Raw genomic sequence first — 21,609 nt, forward strand, 5'->3', positions numbered from 1 at the left:
CAATAATTTTTTATTTTTTTAAAAAAAAATCCAACATTTCAATTTGTTTCCAGCCATTTTAAAACAAAACCGAAGCAAAATGCCTGTTATGCATCTATAAGAAAAGTTGTGTTGAATAATCTTCTCATGAGTGAATAATCATCAAGAATCAGTGATATTAATAATTTAGTATCACATCCACATCCTACTTGAATAGTAGAAGCAATGAAAAGAGAAGAAAAAGAAATCCAACATATAAAATGTTCAAGATCTCATGAATTTTCCCAAGTCTTCATCACATTCTTACAGCTTCAAAACCTCAACGAACGCATCCTTTATAAGAGGGTTGGAAGCTGCCACTCTCTGAGATGTTATGTCAAAATCCTTTCCAGAGCTGCCATAAGAATCAACATAATATCCATCAAAACCAAGTTTTTAATTTAACTAGCTTTATTTGTCTCATTTAGCCTTAATAAGACAAGCCACAAAAACAACTCTATTTACACAAGCATCAACCCATCGATTAAAGCTGTTTTTTCTTTATAATGTTTGTATTTCAGTTAAGAAAATTGTTTGCTCATTAGAGTGGAGTTCAAATGAATAAACAGGACCAGGAATCAAGTTCTTGCTACTTACGGATCAAACACGAGTCCACCAGCTTCTGTAACAATCACGGCACCGCCAGCAACATCCCTGAATAATTAGTGAAATGATGTCAATATGTGATGTGTTAGATAGCAATAGACAGATAGTTCATATATCATACCATGGGCCTCCAAAACCGGTTTCGAAAAATATATCGATCCTTCCACATGCTACTCCACAGAGGTTCAGTGCACAGGAACCACTCATCCGGACTGATCTCACCTATAAGGAAAAAGACATTGACATATATGTGGAAACCACAGAATGTTGTAGGGAACTGAATTAAGTACTCGTTATACCTTTAAAAGTAAACGATTAATTCTATCTGTGGTAGCATCTACAGTCAACTTGTCACGTTTGGTTCCTACCTGTCCATCCATTGTGATCAAACTTTATTTCGTTAAAAGTCTAAGATTGGCAACTCTATGATATATATTCAACATTAATATTGGCATGAAAGATAATTGATATTCATAAAAATATTCATATGCTAATATATATATCAACAAAAGAAAATCGTTACTACACGTAGAACTCAAGGGCAGCATATAGATTATGTTTTTCCCCCACACGGACTTGAATGGATAAAATTAAGGATTTCAGGGATGGGAACTAAAGAGTTAGAAATTGCCAGTGAGAAGACACTTAGAAGATGACCTTTTATGGTATTAAGAAAATGTTTCTATAATCTTATAGTATTAGAACATGGTTTTATCCATCGTGGTTGTGTAAAGTTATTCTCAAGTCCAAGCTACTTATAAGACAAGCATTTGACCGAAAGATAAATCATAATATGATAGAACATCAAGGTACATATCAAGAAGAGTCTCGGACCAAACTTAGTAGAAACGTAACTATAGAGAGGGAAATGTTGTCAAAATCTATTCAGAATATTGAATACAATTCAACGAGTGTAAATTTATCCTGCCAACAAGAGTATAGTTCAACTAACATAAAATTGTACTCAATCCCTCCACCACACATATTGTCAAATATAAAACACCAATTTATCCTCACAGCAAGAATAGCAGGATAAAGAAGTGGCAGCAATGCCCGTGACAGTTTCATGATCATTTAAAGAAACGATCCATGTTTGTTTTCTGTCCAAAGAAGAGTATGCAAAGGCCATTGACTCATTTAATGGATTTTAAGAAGTTACCTCAGTTGCAAGAAGAGACTTCAACAATTCATCTTGAGAGGATACTGTAAAATGAGAAATAGAAGTATTTGAGATAAATGGATAATATAAACTTTCAAAGGTCTAGAGAAGTTGAAATGCCACATACTCACCTTTTATAGGCCTACAATTAAGAAAGGCACCTTTTCCTCGAATTCCAGTAAAAAGCTACAGACAACAAAAACAGATTAGTACAATTGCCTCAGAAAGAAATTGATAAAATAAAACATTGTAACAAAGCTCCTACCATAAAAAGGTAATTCGATAAGCCAACAGTAGTTACATGCCGAACAGAACTCATCACGTAATCAAATAGTTATAAAAAACTGTTCTACTTTGTGTCCCTATTTGGTAATATAATCACAAAGCTGACTTAGCCAAACACATGTACCAACATGCAGTCTGGACTAGTGTCTAAATAATATCCCGTTTTTAAAACAATGTGGTTCTTAGTTCTCACCTCATCAATGATTGGATTGTAGACAACTCCAACTGTGGGAACCTTTCCAATGGTCAAACCAATAGAAACACACACAAAAGGAAACCTACAAATTGTCATGTTATGAAATTAATGTTAGCAAAAGTTACAGATTCATAAAGGAAAGCAACCTAAATTGCAGGCAAGGATAGGTACCCATGAACAAAGTTAGTTGTTCCATCAAGAGGATCAACAATCCATGTTGGTTCATCAGTTAACTCAGTATGACCATAAGCAGCAGTTGTTTCTTCTCCAATGAACTGAGGTAGCCAGTTAGAATTAATTCAGGAGTAGGAAGAAATGTCTACTTTTTCTTCATACAATAATGGGTAACTTAAAATGAGTTAAGAAGTAGACCTTGTGTGAGGGATAATGCTCCTTGAGATGATTAAATATTAAATCTTCACAAGCCTTGTCAGTTTCGGTGACCAAATCAACCTGCAATCCGTGTCAATATTGATAAAAAGTTAGAAATGTAGACATGGAGCATAAATCACTCCCAAATGTTTTAATAGAAACATGCTACTTCACATCGTTAATACCAAAGTCATCATAATACTATGGTTAGGAATGTAAATCAATACTCGTACTCAGCTCGATTTCTACCCACTTCCCTTGTTCATCATAATACCATACAAATATCTCAAAGCATCCAAAGAAACTCTGATTTTTAATAACATTTCAGTAAATGAGAGAGATCAATAACAAATAATTTTCTCATAACTTCAATAATTGCCAAAATGAATGACAATTCACTTTATCCGCAGCTTAAAATCAGCGTGAAAACCATCCGAAACAAGAATTTGCATACAGTTCTACAATCCAATCAAGAAAATAAAATTACAAAGATTCACAACAAAGCATTTTCTTCAGTACATTAAGAAATTTTGACCAAAAGGAAAAAAGGAGTGAGGGCAGTGGATTTATTACCTGGCCTTTGTGCTCAATATTCTTTGTCAGATAGAATCCCTTACGAATTATCTGAGGATCATCACAAAATCAAATGAAACTGAAGAAATCATTAGGAGATTGAATGAAGCAAATGAAAGAAAAACCTCTCCAGCTTTCTTGGCGGCAGCTACTGCAGTTGCAAGGTATTCCTCGAGAGACACTAAAAAAATCAACCAAACAACATTTGCCGAAAACAATCAACAAAAGAATTTAACCCATCATCTCAAATGGAAAATCGGAGGGCATCAATGAATCAAGGAGTAAGTAAACAATTAAATGGAGGAAAAATTAGAGTGAATTGGAAAAATGGGTTCATACCATTTTCCGCCATTATTGCTTCTTTGATGTTTTATCTTCCCAAGAAAGGTTGCAGTAAGGAGAGAGGAGATCAGAGTGTGATGATTCGATCAAACAGAAGAAAGAAGAAACATGTGAAGGAGAAAAGTGGCTACAGAAATTCTGATAACTGTTCTTGAAAAGATTTCTACTTTATATAGTTTTAGTTTTAGTTTATTCTTTATTTATTTCGTTCATGGGAATAATTTGTTGTACAGTTCCACGCATGTTATGCTTCTCTAACTATTTCTTTACTTTGAATGGTTATTTTATTTTATTTTATTAATTTAATAGCCGCTTTATTTTATTTAAATTAAATTAACCAAATACTTACCAAATATAACAAAGGGTTTTTTTAAAAAAATATAACAAACCGACAAAATCCTTATACTATATAAAACAATATTGAAAACGGAGAAAGCTCACAGCTCCACAACAAAAAATACAAATAATGTCTAGGTCAACACGTGATTAATTGGCCACACATGCGTGTAATTCTTCTTCTAAACGATCATGATACGCAGTTGTGTAAGAAATAATACACGATCATGTAGATAGTATCAATACAATCATGAAGTATTTTTTTCATCATGAAATTCTTTTTAACGATGAAAAAAATACTTTAAATCTAAACGATCGTATTGACTACGGTAAGCGATCGTTTGCATCTTATGTGTAGTTCTTTTTAAATTATTAGAAAAAAGAATTCAAATTTTTGACTAAGTAAACGATTATTTAGATCATATCAAAACGATATTTAAATGATCTTGATATTCTAGAAGAGAAGTCATAAGAAAGAAAGAGAAAAAGAAAAATAAGATAAATAAAAATAGAAGAAAATCTGGAAGATGAGTAGAAGAAATCTAGAACATAAAACGAATAAAATCGCAAAAAAAAAAAGTGACTAATTGTCACCAATATCAAAAACAAATTTGGAATTTATAAAAAAATTAACGACTTTCACCAATATCAAAGACAAATCTAGAATTTATATAAGAAAAAATTACCGACTTTATGGACCTTTTTATTTTTGTACACGAACGTAAATATTTAAATATTTTGTTATATTTACGAAAATTAATTTATAGTAAAATTTAAAATATTCTAAAATAATAATATTTTAAATCATTTTATCATTTATAATAGTTTGTTGAGAATATCCAAATTGGTAAGAAGTAAATCTATTTTATTTATAAATTTATACGAACTTGTATTATAAATGAAATGAAAAATAAGTGATTAATAGCTTTTGAAATGCAAAAAGGTGAACTTTATGGAATGTGGTGAAGGGTGTCTTAGAATATGCCCAAAAGATGCTCTCTCCAACTTACGTTTTGGTTTCATTTCCTCGTGGTTCCAATTGAGGATGACAACTAAACAAGCTGGGCTGGGGATGCACTTCTCTTCTCCGTCTCTTGTGTCTGTATGTGATTGACAGTGCGGAAGAGGATTTTTGTGTATGAAACCATCCAGGATTGTTACTGCAAACATTGTTTTTCCAGACTTCATCCAAAGAATTAATATTTATTTTCTCATAAATTTTGACCTTAGGATTTGTTTAAGCCTTAACCTTTGATATTGAAAATTCTTATGTTTGTCTCTGACTTTTGGTTCGGTAACCATGGTAGAACTCGATAACTTGTTGAAATACAAGTTTTTATAGTTTTTTGAGTAGAATAATGGACAAATATTGCGATATAAAGAAGAATAACGCGGAGCAAATCATGCGAAATAAGAACTATGCGATCTACAAGTTGCAAAGGATAAAACGCCTGTTTATCACGATTTTATTTGTTTTAACAAAGAATTTTAGCAAAAATAAGTTGAAAGCGAAATGAAGAAGCTATCCTAGGGAGTCATTGCTCGAGTCATCCAACTAGGTGGTAAACGAATAGATACTTAATGATAAGAATTGCTAGAAGAAAAAATTAGTTGGTAAGATAAGCAAAAGGACGATGCGACAACTTCGACACGATTGTAGTTTTCAATAGTCGAGGAATTTGTGGTACATTAGAACCATGTGCATGCAATCCCATCAAGAACACACCTATAAATAGATGGGCCTATTGTTTAGTCATCCCCTGTTATTCAACGCCTAATTCTATTCAAGAGAATAAATTAAGTATTGGGGAGTTAAACTACTCGAGAGAGCAATTAACTGAGACCTCACTAAACAAGCATAGAAGGAATTTTAGAAATAAAATCAATTGTACAGTTTTCTCCTTATCATACATATCAGTAATACGAGTGTATGTGACATCAAGGTGCCAAGAGGCTGCTTGCCTTAAATAAAGGATGAAATGTGAACATTGCGACTTAAAGGATTTAGATACGAATTATTTAATGATTTTAGTATTTGCATCTCAAAAGGCGAGCAAGTACGGTGAAAGAATTGAAAGGTTGTCTATTTTAATTTGAAATTAGTTAAATAACTTGTATCTCCTCAAGGTATTAAAATCTCTCTCTACTCTTAGTAATGTAAAGAGATTTCATTCGATACTTAAAGTGTTCAGACATAGTTAATTCTGCAATATGCACAATATTCCACAAACATCCCTTTTTCACTACATACCAATAGTGTACATAATAATATCATGTAATTAAATACATGCAAACATTGTATAGACACTGCGTGAGTCTTCCATAGGCATTAATTATGATCCAAAGTACTTAGATATCCTTTTGTTTGACCTTGGCTTATATAAGAAACCTATCTTTTCGCTTACACTTAGACAAGAGAGAGGAAAACTTGTATGGAACACGATAAATCACTAGAGTTAAGCAATGAAAACGATTTAGTTATGCACCTTTTATCTCATGAGTTTTATCTTGTCTCCTAGCTTAGTTGCATACCTGAAACTAAAATGTTAAGCCTACGAAAGAGAAAAACATGGTATACATACAAACAAGCAGAAGTTCGATATTGATATTGTATTTAAGGAAGCCTCACATGATGAAAAAAACACTAGAGACATGCAGCAGCAAAATTTAAAGGATCATGCTTTACTCTATATGCATCTAAACGATTTAGAAGTTAACATGCGTCTACTATGCGATGGACTTAAATGAAAAGCCAAAAGGTAAACGATGTTCTTACCTTTGTAGTTCTGAACTTCTTCTTTAATCCAACGCTTCTTTGCCTGAATATCACGAACAAGGACAACCACCAAGTTGACCTACTATGCTCAGGACCAAGAACGGAGTTGTGGGACTCAGTTATGCGAAGAGAAATTTAGAGAGAGATGGGAGCGTATTGTTTAGGTGTTCCTTTTTAGATCAAACATCATCACTTTCTCATTCGGTAATGAGAAGTTTTTATATGAAATTTACATGCAAATTGCATGTAAATTATTTCATATATAATCAACACCTAATCAAATCATTAACTCTTAATGAAATTAGTGGCCTTTTAATTCATAATCGGCTGCCACATTGCCCACTAACATTTAGTATTTAAGAAATTAGTTAAAGGGGTATTTGGTCATTTGACCAATCTTAAGTCAAAGTCAAACTTTGACTTTTTTTAGTCAAAAGTCAACTTTTTGATTTTTTACTAATTTTTCCATTTTGACTAATTCTAATCTCTCGAGTATGAATCTGTATTCATTTTTCTAAAATTCAAATCATATTTGACTATAAGTCCGGTCAAAGTTCAAAGTTCAACTTTGACTGTTTCTAAATTTTTTAAATTTTAAATATGAATCTATATTCATATTTATTTAAATCATATTTAAGCACAAAGCTTAAAATTTATATCTACTGACTTATATCTAATATATTTGTCGATTTCTCTCTCTTTCTTAATTCGAACAATTTGAATTACTTCAACATACTTGTTCTTAGTTGAATCCATATGAGCTAGTAGGGGAACCTAATGGACCTATAGATCATGGGCTCCAACGATTCAAGATTAACTGGCTAAACTCTTTTAGACCTAGACCAAAGTTAATCAACATTCGTTAACTAAAGAGTCATTCCACTAAAGACTCTTAGTTGCACTTCCCTTACTATAGATATATTTCTGTCCACCTGATATAACCATGATGAGTAAGTCAATCCTTCATAGGTTGTTCGTAATCTCGCCTGGGTCAAAATATCGTTTTACCCCTAAGACTACATTTTGTTCCTTAAGACCCACCGATCCACTATTGAACAATTGGTTTAAGGTCTAACCTATAAACCTGAATCCTTCTCGGGCCAATGAGAAGGTAGAGCCCCTTGTTCAAGACCTAGATTCAGTCCTTAAGGGAATAACCTATCTACTATCCCAGAAGTGGGTAGGAGTGAATTCCATCTTGCACCCTATGTCCCTAGCTATCCACTCGGTCTTACCCCTGAAATGGGAGGCTTATTGGGCCAGCGATGTTGAGCTGCCCTCACCTATGCAGATCTAAGGATACTACCGAATGAACAGAAGTTTATAGTTAGCTCAGGATTAAGATCAAGTTACCTAGGTTATCATAAATGAAATAGTCAGTTTATAGTTTACGGTGTTACAACCAAAAATGACTACTTCGTGGTTCTAGTCTTATGCAAACCATTTACATAAGACGCCCCCACTCCCATGTCTCTACATGAACGATTCAGGATTACATCGTTTGTACCAACTACGGAGCGGGCTGTATCCATAGTGTTTATCCAGAATAAGGCGTCCAACCTTATTCATACACTATAGACCATTTGGGCTATTAACTTGAACTTAATTCACGTTTATGTCTCTACATAAAATTCAAGTATATATGAAAAACTAGTAAATAGCCTCGGGACCTTAATTTATTGGTTTTATGATTATAGCATTCAATAATAAATTATATTGAATCAAATAACAAAGTACGAGTTTTAGGACACAAATTCCAACATAAATATAGTGAATGTGATGGAATATCACTCTTAGGGAGAGCCTAAGCATATTATATTGAGGGGATCTCATACAAAGCTTGAAGAAGCATTTTTGTAGAAGTGAGGACAGCTCAAACTTAGGGGAAGCCTAAGTTGAAATGTTGAAGAACAAGCAATATGGGAGTCACTAAAGAAGTAGTCAGATAAGTACTTTCGTTATAATTGCTAAACTCTTTATATTGTGAAATTTTGTCCAACCGGGCGCACTATCCCCTAGACATATAGGGCACTTTGCATCAAACTAGGTTATCAATTTTTGTGTCATTCTTTTTCTATTTGCTTGGGTATGACTCTTTTATCGAATATATTATTTGTTGTATCGTGCTTGACATTGTGTCCTTTGTTAGATCCACTAGCCTTTTCAATTCCTTCCACTTTTCCAAGGCAATCTTCTTCGGAGAACCACTCTAGCGGGAGAAAAAATCTTAAAGAGAGGAGCTTCTCCACCACCCACGCAAAGCACAGTGCCATCTTTAACAACTTATTATTTCATCCACTCTAAATCTTTTACATTTCTTGTTTCTTTATTGCCAACTATCTTGTAACAAATTTTTTCCTCGTTTTAAGACGTGTGCTTAGTGGAGACAAACAGAATGTTGTCATGCTTTTAGAGGCCTATATATTAATGCATTAAGGATGAGGTCATGGATCAGAGTAATCCATTAGAGCAACATCTCTGCCAAAATTTCTATCTTCCATCTCCTCCGCATTCAATTCACCGAACAATTAGTTATTGAAGCAGTGCAATCAACATTTGGAGCCAAAATTCTATATAAACACTGTCATTTTTATTTCTAATTCATCCACGTTCTCTATTTCCATCATGAACAACTAAATTCCTTAATGGATTGAGAAGATGAACTAGCATTCTTTAGAACCAAGCAAAAATAAACTTTAGTTTGTTTAAACCTATAAATAATTCAACACTTCATCAAATCAGAAGTTAGTTTAAGTATAAGTAGCTAACTACTCCAAAGAAAAAGTAGCTAAAACCAAGTTAAACAAAGGTAGAAGTAATCTTAAAAGTAAGATTAAGTATGTCACATACAACTACATAATTTACATCTAGAAATAAAGTATTTAGTGAAAGAGAATATGATCGTGCAGCAGAAGTAATTGGATCAAATATCATCCTAATTACATATAATTAAAGGACTAAGTATGCTTTAACAATAAAACAAAGACAGAGTTTGAAGATACTAACCGTTAAAAGTTCAAAATTTTTATTGTTTTTATTTATTCTGATCACAAATTCTACAAGGACCATTGTACCAAAATCTTCATTACTATCCTCTGGACTTATAACTTGATTCTGGGATCAATTTTAAAAGAATTTTAGTATAAAAAAGGGTGTTAACTCAGAGAATATGAAAGGTTCCAAGTGGTGGTGACTCCAATTTTGGTGTTTTGTAAAAACAGAGACGACAATAAAACGTAAATTTCAATTTCTCTACAATTCTTTAATTTTCATGTCACTCATGCTTAACCAATAATTAGTTTACAGTAAATTTGTTTCTGTATCTTTGCTAATGTACTAGTATTTTTAATTCCTAACTCAATTGAGAAAAGATTCCATAAATCTTCCATTGGGTAAGGGCTCTTATCCTTTCAAGTGTGTGTGGCGTTTAGGCGCCCAAAGGTTGTTTACCTTAAATAAAGATTGAAACATGCACATTGTGTTCAAAAGGATTTAGATATAAATTACAAGATCAGTTCAGCATGTGCATCCCAAAAGGCGAGCATGTGTGACGAAGACGCCAAGATATTGCTTGCCTCAATTTGAAGTTTAAATTGTTATGAATATTGCCTCAAAAAAATATCTCTTCTTTCATCCCCTGCTATAGTGTAGTAAACTTTCCTTCATTTCCTTCAACGTCGGAAAGCAAAGTTAGTTTAAAAACATAAATAATATCTCATAACCATGTCACCTTTCACATTGCACCATTAATGTAAATAATAGTAAAAGTTTAGATAAGTGATATTGTGAATATTAAATTATATTGTACAGATATTGCATAAGAACATAAATAGGCGTTATGATCAAATACTTTAAAATCTTTGTGCTCGACCTTGACTTACCAAGACAACCTCTCTTTTTGCATACACTTAGGTAAGAGAGAGAAAAATCGTACTCAAAGCAACAAAAATAAGATTACGTTGATTGTAGCTTTTATCTCATATGCATAATCTTGTCGCATAGACACAATCGCATAGTTAGAACCTTAATGACAAATCTATGATATAACAGAGCATGGACTACAAATGAATAAGCATAAACCATTCCATGTCACCAATATAGTAGACTTATTAGTGTAAATAATTGTTTATAAGATTGGAAACTTCCGAACAAAATTTATTTTTCTTTGTAAAAGTTCAACTTAGGTGTTTAATCATGAACACCAACTTCCCTTAACTTTTTCGACCATGTACTCACCAGAAAACCTATTTTTAATTTTATACTTGGATTTCGATAAGAAAACTTGTAATTCATCGTTGCATTCACAACATTATAGAACTTGTCACATAAAGCTCATTTCTTACAACCTAACGCATATACTATGAGTAAACCAACTCACAAATTCGTACGTGCTATTAATTGAACAACTTTTTGGCTCCATTGTTAGAAACGTTTTATGTTTTACTAATGGAACACTTGTTTTGTTCTTTTACTAGACTACAATCAAAAGTGTATTGATACTTACCCGAAGAGTGTTTCAAACAATATGCGAGGGCTCATCGCCTAAACATACATTTGACAATGAGATTAAGTGTATCTTTTGGCACAAAAATTAAAGAAATTGAGATAGAAGATTGAGAAACCACATTTGATTCTTCTGAATGCATGGAAAACAACAACAATCAAAATTATAGGAATACCAATATGAATGCCCCAACGATGGTAGATAACACAAATCCAACAAACAATGGGAATAATGTAGAAAGAGAACTTAAATATCCAGTACTTATCACTTATAATAGAAATAGACTTATCAAAGATTATACTTCTCCAAATCTATATCACTTTTCTTCAGGCATAATACGACCAATTTGAAATGAAGTCAATTGTGCTTCAAATGATTCAAAACCGTAGGCCAATTTGTAGGTTTTAATGGAGAAAACCCACTTAAGCATCAGAAGAGCTTCTTTGAAATATGCAGTACCTTTTCATTTCCAAAAGTTACTCAAAATAAATCAGACTGACACCATTTCCATTAACTTTGAAAAAATATGCTAGAAAATGGAAGCATACCTTCCACCTAGGATCAGAGGGTTGTAAAGTTTATGAAAGAATACCTTCCACCAACTGAGAACGTGAGAAGAAGAAGATACATTGCTTACTTTGAACATAAAAATTGTAAAACATTAAGTGATGCGTGGAATAAATTCAAAAGGCTAGTAAGGAATTGTCAGAATAATAATAGACCTCAATGCGTGCAGATGGAAAATTTCAACGATGGACTCAATATAAGTTCTCAACAAGCAGCCTATGTGGCAACATTGGAACCGGGAGATTAATGGATAAGACTTATGCAAAGGCGAAGGACATGTAGTGTAAGATATCAAAAACGATGAAAATGGGAAGATAATGATTATAGATCAAGAGTAGGACGAAGAAGGAATAAGTAGAGTAGAGATAGTTACAGAATTACAACATTGGCTGCATTAACAACCTCGTTACAAACCATGGAATTAAACCAAAATGTTGGAGGAAACGATCAAGTTAAAGCAATTAACTAAGTTGAAAGAGCTAGTTGCACAGGATGCAATTCTAGATGGAAAAATCATCCTAATTTTACTGTAAGAAGGAAATCAACATAATGACATACAAGACATTGAACATTCTGAAAGTCGAACTGGGCTCGAGGGTTTGACCAAGGCTATCAAAGGCAAGATCATCAGAGTAATCATGCATTTAATTCCAACTCCTCCTCCTTCGAGGAATTAGTTAAGCACTATATGCAAAAGAATGATGTGGTGATGCAAAGTCGAGCATCTTCCATTTGAAACCTTGAAGTACAAATAGGCTAACTAGCAAAAGAGTTGAAAGTTAGGCCTGAAGAAACTTTTCCCAATAATACATAAATCCCTATGAATTTAAGTAATGAAGAAAACGAGAAATGTCAAACAGTGACAATACAAAGTGGAAAAATCATGAAGGAAAGACCAGACCACTGGACTTCAGAAACATCACCACATATTTCTAACTCTACCATGACTATAATTCGACCCAAACCAACAACTCAGACCAACACTAAATCTTCACATCATCAAAAACAACAAAGGAAGCGAAAGAGATATTGGAATTTATGTCCTAAAACTCGTAGTTTGTAATCATATTCTATTCAATAACACTACTACAGAAACTGCCTCTCTTGACGGTTTTAAACTGTCAAAAATGATTATTCTTGACGGTTTTAAAACCGTCGTTGAATTCAGTGTCAAGAAAGGCAATTTTCTTGACAGTTGTAAAAAACGTCAAGAATTGTTAACGTTGACAGTTTATAACCGTCAAGTATTCAATTATTCATGACAGTTTAGAACCGTCAAGATTATAAGTTTTAATGACAGTTTAGAACCATCAAGAATGTGACTATGAATGACAAAAACCGTCAACAATATGAATATTCATGACATTTTAAAACCGTCAAAAGTGCATTTTTCATGACATTTAATAACCGTCAAGAAAGTGATTGTTTATGACATTTTAGAACCGTCAAGAATTTCGTTGTTTATGACATTTGCAAACCGTCAAGAAATTTATTGTTCATGACATTTCAGAACCGTCAAGCAATTTTTTATTTTTTTAATTGTAATTTATTTGTTAGTTCCTATATTATGCTCTCATTGGTCCAAGAATTCAACTACATATAAACGACAAATATACATCAAATATAGTTTGAAAACTCAAATAAATATGCACTAGAACAATTCCAAAACTTTAACATATATTAACATTTTACCATATATGTATCAACATTTCGAAAACTTTACATATTTGTTCGATATTGTCATATACAAAACATTACTTCTATCAACCGAACTCAATGACCTTGAATGAAACTTGGCTTCAAATAAACTTGCATTCTGCATCCTCTACTACCTCCAATTCATGAGCTAAAATAATTACCACCAACAGCAGAGCCAATCTACAAGAAGTAGATAACATCACAACAACAAATATAGGATTAATGATCAGCTATGTTGATGATAACAATGTAAAGGGGAGGTGGAAATAGGTTTAGATCAGATTGTCAATACCAAATATTTACAAACTCCTTGTAACTAATTGTTTCAAATTCACCTATACTCTGAGCCATCAGCAGAAACACTCATTTTGAACTTTTTGATTTCAATTCAAGAGGAGTGATCAGTTTGATCCTCACTCATTCTATTCATCGTCATGAAAATATTCGATTTGAACCATCAAGTTTTAAAAAAAACAACAGTAGAACATTTAAAAGAAAGACACCTCAAAGCCATCACAGAGTGAGAAGTACAAAAACAAAGAAAGATCAATCCATTGGCATTGCAAACCTGGTAAAATGAAGTAACCCAAATAGACAAAATTTCAACCAACAAACATGATTATACACAAACAATTAACACCCACATCGTGAAAACCTAACATTCATTCCTAAACAAAAACCCCATTAATTAAAGAAAAACAAAAAAAGTCGGAGAAGATCTCGATGGAAGAAATACAAACAACAAAATTCTCATAGAAGTCGCCACCATCCCGGTAGCCGGAAAAGAAGAAACCAATAGAAGATGCGATTGATCATTAAGAATAACGATCGATTTGGGGTAAAAACGAAATTGAAAAAAATTGATGAAATACTTCAAATATCGAACCCTAGATTTTGCACAAAAGGATACTGCACGACGGCGACGGAGCGACTTTGACCAAGCTGAAGAAGAACAACGCTCGGCGACGGAGAGACGTTCGACGGATGACGTTTGGAAGATGGAGCGACGCCGACGAGTTCACAACGACTCACGCGAAGAAAGTAAAGAAAAAATTGGGGGAGGCGGCGAGAAGTTTGTAAATTTTGAGAATTTTTTGGGAATTTTGATTATTAAATATTTATATTAAAATAATATTTTTTATTTAGAAATTACTTAGTAATTCTTGACGTTTTTAAAACGTCAAGAAATTTGGAAAATAACTTCCTCCGCCTTTTTCTAAAAATTCTTGACGTTTTAAAATGTCAAGAACTTAATTGATATAACTTGACGTTTTTAAAACGTCAAGAATTTAATCAGTATTTCTTGACGTTTTTAAAACGTCAAGTATAGTTACATATTATTTGACATTTGAAAAACGTCAAGAATGTCGATTTTATAAAAAGTCATGGCGTTTTAAAAACGTCAAGAATTTAGAAGATAATCCTTGACAGTTTATAATCGTCAAGAAAAAAATTCATATTTTTGACGGTTTAAAACCGTCAAGAATTCTAAAAATTGCCTACCCTCCGCTTTTTCATCAAAATTCTTGACGGTTTTCCTATTAAACCACCCCTTTCTTGACGTTTTTACCAAAAACCGTCAAGAAAAAAAATACAACCGTCAAGAAAGCCTCTTTTTCTAACAGTGTAATGTCGTTATTAAGAAATTGAATACTATAATCTTAAATCCAATGAACTAAGTGTTGGGTTTTATGTCCTAAAACTCATAGATAGTAAATATAATCAATTGACCGTTATTAATAAAGTTTTTTATTATTATAATTAAAATAAGTGTTATTGATTATATTATTAGTTTTGTCTTAATAACCTAAATCCAATAAACTAACATCCTAAGCTGTTTGATGAGTCTTGAACAGTATGTAGAGTACGGGGATCAATGTTCAAGATCAGCTTAAAGGGTCTATAGTATAGGGTTAAGGTTGGGTACCTTATCCTGTTAACACTATGGATACGGCTCACTTTGTATTGGATACAAACACATTGATCCAATGCGTTCATGTATACGACATGCGAGTGAGGGGTATCCTATGCAATGAGTTTGCATAAGATTGGACCACAAAATAGTAATCACTAGATGTAACTCCGTTAACTAGTTGGATTTCTATTTCATTAGGACGACCTAGGTAACTTAGTCTTAATCCTAAGTGTATTATGAACTCCTGTTTGCGAGGAATTGTCCTTTGATTTGTACAAGTGAGAGTGGCCAAATTACCGACTCAATATGCTTATCATTTTGGGGACAAGATCGAGTTGGGAGCTGGGAACATAATCACACAAGATGGAATTCACTCCTTCCCACCTTTAGGGTAAGTAGATAAGTGTTTCCTTAAATAGTGTCTCCGGGAATTTTTGCGTAACAAAACAGAATGTGAGTTGTGCGAACAAGGTTTCTCTTCCGTTCTCTCTGAAAAAATTTCTTTGTATTAATCCAATTTGGTTCCCACGAACCATCTCAATCAGAGAATAGGAAGGTTTCCAAGTGGTGGTACCCCAAGTTGGTGTTTCGTAGATTTAGAGTCATCAACGAGAATAAGTTCTTCTTCTCTGTATTTTCTTCAAAGCATGTTTAACCATAGAAATTATTTTTATAATTTTGCCAATGTATCGGTATTTTTTAAGGTTTCAATTATAATTGGGTCTCTGTAATTCTTCCGCTGTAAAGGGTTTTTATCCCTTCACTAAGATCACAAGGCTATTTCGCGTAAACTTGAACTTTATGTAGAGGTATAATAAACATGGATTATGTTCGAATATATAGCCTAAATTGTCTAAAGTATATGAATAAAGGTTGGGCGCCTTAATCAGAGATACTATGGATGCGACTTTGTAGTTAGTACAAATGAGGTAATCCTGAATCGTTCATGTAGAGACATGAAAGTAGGGGCATCCTATGTAAAGGGTTTACATAAGACAGAACCATGAAATAGTCACTTTTACGTTATAACGTCGTTTACCGTTTAAAATTGACTATCTCGATTATTGATGACCTAGGTAACTTAATCTTAATCTTAAGCTAACTATGAACTCCTGCTCAAACGAGATTATCCCTCGATTTGCATAGGTGAGGACAACTCATTAGCGTTGGCCCAATAAGCTTCCAATTTCTGAGGTAAGATCGGGTTGATAGTTGGAAACATAGGGTGCAAGATGGAATTCACTTTTACCTGCTTTAAGGTTAGTAGATAGGTTGTTCCCTTAAGGACTGAATCCAAGTCTTAGACAAAAGAGCTCAACCCTCTCATTAGCCCGAGAGGGATTCGGTTTATAGGTTAGACCTTAAACCAATTGTTCAATAGTGCATCAGTGGGCCTTAAGGAGAAAGATGTAGTTTTAGGGGTAAAAAACGGCACTTGACCTAGCCGAGCTTACAAACAACCTGTGAAGGATTAACTTACTAATCATGATTATACCAAATTGATACAAATATATCTACAGTGAGGGGAGTGCAACTAAAGATATATAGGTCCATTAGGTTCCCATGTTAGCTCATATGGAATAATCTTAGAACAGTATGATGTATTGAGTCGAATTGTTTTAAACAGAGAGAGGAGAGAGAAACCAACAAATATATGTGATATAGCCGTCAATTTTTAGATTACTATTAGTACTTTATGTTTAAATGCGATTTAAATATTAATGATATGAATGCAGATTCATATTCGAAAGCTCGAAAAAGATGGAAATAATCAAAGTTGTAAAAAGTCAAAATGTTGATTTTGATTTTCAACTTTGACCGGAAATATATTCAAATGTAATTTGAATCTTAAGAAAATAAATGCGGATTCATGTTCGGAAGGTCGGAATTAGTTAAGGAGATCAAAATAATAAAAAGTCAAAATTTTGACTTTTGACTAGAAAAGTCAAATGACCATTTGCCCCTTGACCAAAGTTAGTGGGAAAATCCAACAACTTGTTGGATAAACCCACTAACTCTGAGTAGGCTAAGTGGAGGTTCATGGCGATGACACCTAGTCTACTAAGAGATAATGAAATGGTGGGAAAATCCACTAATGGTTAGTGGATTGTGAGGTGTTGGGTTTGGGTAGTTCAATTACATGCAATTTAGGTGTTGGATTTTTGCATGTAATTGGTCTATAAATGGTTTTTTCATTTTTTAAAAAACTTTTTGCAACTTAGTTTTTTACCGAAGCCTATCCATATTATTATTCTATAATTTCCATCACTCTCTCCTCTAATCCTTCTTCCTTTAGGTCCCACAACCCGGTTTTTCGTTTGGAGATAGCATGTCAATCTCAATGGCAATTCAAACCTCAATCGGAGCTTCAAACTTAAGTGCTATCTTAAAAACCCTAATTTCATAGTTTTTATGTTTTAGGATTTCTAGTTTTCAATTGCAATTAGGGTATTTTTTGGATCATTTTTCTGCTATGCATGTTTTATTTCTATCATGTATTATCAGAGCATACTTTAATTTTACCCAATTACATGTGGTGGGTTCAAATTTATTAGATATTGTGGTTGAACTAAAATGGTTTTTTTTTCATGATGTTGGCCCTAAATCTGTTTATTGTATTATTTTTGTAATTGGCCCGAGTTTGGTGGCTATAATAATTTGTTAAAGGGTCTGTAATTTTATTAGAGTCATTAGAGTTGATTCTAGGTTGTGTTTTGGGCCGATTCAATGCATTTTTTGGTGATTTTTCCAGCCGGTTCGAAGTGCTCGGGAGCCGTTTCTGTACTACATCAAATTATTATTGTAATTATTTAGATTTTAGTTTAATTTAGGGGTCAAAATCATTCCATTTTACGACGTTCATAATTAATTTATGCATGTGATGTACGTTTTAATTTTTTTTTAACTTGTATGTGCATAATGTATATCATATAGTTTTAAAATCTCACCATAGAATAACATGTTCATGCATTGAATTTATTTTATAATGGTTATATTATGTAGTTTTCATGCTTAACTAATCAATATGGAAATTAATTAATTTGATTGATCAATTAATTAATTATTTAATTTAATTAATTTCATTAAATCATATTTAATCAAAATTAATTAATTACTTATTTATTTTATTTTATTAAAAATGTATAATTAAAGGTTAACTAAATTAGAATCCATATTAATTATTTGTTTTCTTTTGCAATGGTTGTATAATGCCTGAATGTATGTTATATATTCACAACTTTGTTTTATATATAGAATAAGCCAACTCTAATATTCTCACATCCTTCTTCTTTCCACCAAGGTGCAGCACACCTTCCTTCCTTCATCCATTACCTAATGCTGCTCTTTGTAACGATGGTTGGGGCATCAGACTTTGCTTACGTCCTTTTTCCTTTTTGTCATCTTCAATCCAACCTGAGCAAAAGCACTGGAGTCTTTCTTTTCCTTCTTTTCTGCAAAAACCTACTTTTGGCAATGGGTACCTAGAGGTGTAAAGGTGGCATTTCCTCCTCTGCCAGGTTGCCCAACCACCTCTCTCAGCTGGCAATGCATTTAGGGCTTCCCTCAAGCTCGACTCTTTGGCTTTTTGGCTCACCGAGTTAGGCCTCACCAACCTGGATATTGCACTCATCTTCTTACTGTGCTGGGCGATCGCGCTAAGAAGCTATTTGCCTACCAACAAGCTCCTTAGGCGCTTTATGGCATGTTATGGCTAGCACGCCATATAAGAGTACAAAGTAACTCTATTTTTCGTCCTTAACTAGGCTAAAATGCCTCAGAACCAATCTTCGCATGACCTTAACGCCTAAGAACCCGAGGAGGGAAAACACTTAAAACGTAAGTCAAATAAAATTAGTGAATGACGGGTTTTAAGAAAACATTTTTGGGAAATACACATAGAATCTACAGATAATGATAATAATAATATCAAGTCACAATAGATTAAGTACATTGCATCAGACTATTAACACACATCACATAATCCACACCAGTTCGCCTATCACACAGTAAGCGCTACAACGTCATACATTTAATTCATTTGGCAACATGCTCAATTCTGAGACTTGGAATTTTTCCCTCGCCTAGACCTAGGACTTGCTCTCACCAATATCATGCAAGTTACCTGGGATTCCACCAGCGTTCTTCCACATTCATTCATTCTCAAACCTAGAAGCCACGCTCAACCAGTGTCCCCTCATCATCTTACTCAAATTTTACACAGAGAGCGCTAAAATGTCATACGCTAGATTCATATTACAACAAGCTTGGCTTTGAGACCTAGGATTTTCCCCTTGCCTAGACCTAGGATTTGCTCTCACCAGTATCACACAAGTTACTTGGGATTCCACCACCATCCCGCAATATTCATTCATTCTCATACTTTACACAGCAAGCGCTACAACGCCATACGTTGGATTCACTTCACACAACCATGCGAATACGATAAGGAAGAAAAGGCTCACCGCTTACCTTAACACAAGTTATCACAAATTAGTGAAAAATCTTATGAACACAACCATAGAGGAAACATCACTCAACATATAAGTAAATAGAACATCACCTTTCCAGAATGAGGATCACATAAATAGTTTAGAAATCACATTAGAAACTGATTAACCATTCACAATTGTTTATAAACCATGTTTTATTATCTTCAAAAGAATACTCATTTTCATGGAAAATATTTGTGAAACAGATTTTATCATTCACAGAAATAGGGTTAATAAAACACACTTGATCTTTCACATTAGAGTGATCAATCATAGGTAATGCTTGTAAATCACATTTATTACTTTTAACAATGCTTATAAACGAAACAGTGTAAACAATGTAGCATTCACAATAAAATATACAACATATCATGTCACTCGCAGAAGATACTTAGTCTAAACTTCCTCCTTCTCGATTTCTAGCTTTCTCCCTTCTTTTGACGGTTGAAGGAACCATTCGTTCAGCATTCAAAACCTTCTCCTCTTACTCTCATCAGAAAACTAGAGTCTATTTTTCGCTCGAAAAAACTTCATTTTTCTTTTGGCTTTCAGCCCTATTTATAGAGGCCTTTCACCTCCAAGGGTCACTTCTTTGCTTTACACGTGTTGTCTTATTTACGCATCGCATTATGCTACCAATCCAAACTTGATTCGTAATTTAATTGCCAACGAAAATTTGATTTTTCCTTGAGATGCACACCCTATTTCTTTAGGAAGCCAAACTCTTAATTGTCCGACTATCTTTTTCTCTTCCCAAAAAGTCACCGTCGTTTTCTTTCCTTTAGTGAGTTGTCATGCTCTTGACACTTCCTCGTCTCAATCTTTTAGGAGTATATACTTTTTCTCATTGCATCCTGCCAAACACCTTGCCCTTGGTGCCCAATGCAATGCCTTCCTCGTTAGTTACCTTATCGCGATGTCTACATTACACAATAGAATCTTAACTTACATGTTTTTCTTTATGTTGCTTCATTCTCTTTTCGCATCCTTTCTCTCAGAACTTCTTAACACATCTGAAATCGATCTTCCCACAAAGGTCCCTTTCTTTCCGAATCAGGGTCTCACACGTTGGAACAAATGCCTTAATACGTGAAATTTCTTAATGACATTTTGTAAAGAAAGAGAAGGTTCGATGAAAGATGCATTCTTCAAGTGAAGAATTCCAAAGAAGATGAAAGATCTAGGTCGTTCTACAATTTCTTGCTCCATCAGAGGAATTGATCTTGGTTTATGCGATTTAGGAGCAAGCATCCACTTGATGCTGCTTTTTATTTTTAAGAAGCTAAGAATAACTGCATCAAGACTCACAACTGTCTCCCTTTAATTAGTTGATTGTTCCATCGCCCACCCTGAAGGAAAAATAGAAGACATATTAGGATAAGTTGACAAGCTTATCTTCCTCGGTGACTTCATCATTTTAGACAATGAAATAGATGGAGACATGCCAATCATTTTGGGAAGACCCTTCTCATTCAAGGTGAGCTAACTATGAGACTTGATGACCAAGAAGTCAAATTTAATGTGTTTTCTGTGTTGAAGAGCTTAGAAGGCATCGAAACTTGTCAAGCACTTGATGTGCGAGAATTGATTCATGAATATGGAACCATTGCTTCAAAGCGAATGGCCAGATAATTAAAGAATACAATGAAGTTGACATAGACAAAACCAAATACTCCATTGACTTGATTGAAGCAACATAAAGTTAAACACATAGAGAATTCATGCCATTTATTTCAGCAAACACTTTCCAGGGATGTCTCTTCTATATACTT

At 33.6% G+C, this 21,609-nt stretch overlaps 1 protein-coding gene across 1 annotated transcript; it reads right to left on the reverse strand.

Annotated features, from left to right (window-relative positions):
* Positions 1-127: 127 nt before the first annotated feature.
* LOC103501724 (inositol monophosphatase) lies at positions 128-3,777 on the reverse strand. The gene is made up of 12 exons (XM_008465397.3): positions 3,549-3,777; positions 3,335-3,390; positions 3,210-3,260; positions 2,637-2,717; positions 2,436-2,539; positions 2,262-2,346; positions 1,915-1,969; positions 1,784-1,827; positions 924-992; positions 746-846; positions 616-672; positions 128-373 (listed from the first exon to the last, which is right to left on the reverse strand). Exons 1-12 carry the CDS (start codon positions 3,559-3,561, stop codon positions 283-285), a joined length of 807 nt encoding a protein of 268 aa, XP_008463619.1. The 5' UTR covers positions 3,562-3,777; the 3' UTR covers positions 128-282.
* Positions 3,778-21,609: the final 17,832 nt, after the last annotated feature.

This window comes from Cucumis melo, chromosome 12 (genome assembly GCF_025177605.1).
Source record: "Cucumis melo cultivar AY chromosome 12, USDA_Cmelo_AY_1.0, whole genome shotgun sequence".
In the NCBI taxonomy this organism is placed as follows: Eukaryota; Viridiplantae; Streptophyta; class Magnoliopsida; order Cucurbitales; family Cucurbitaceae; genus Cucumis; species Cucumis melo.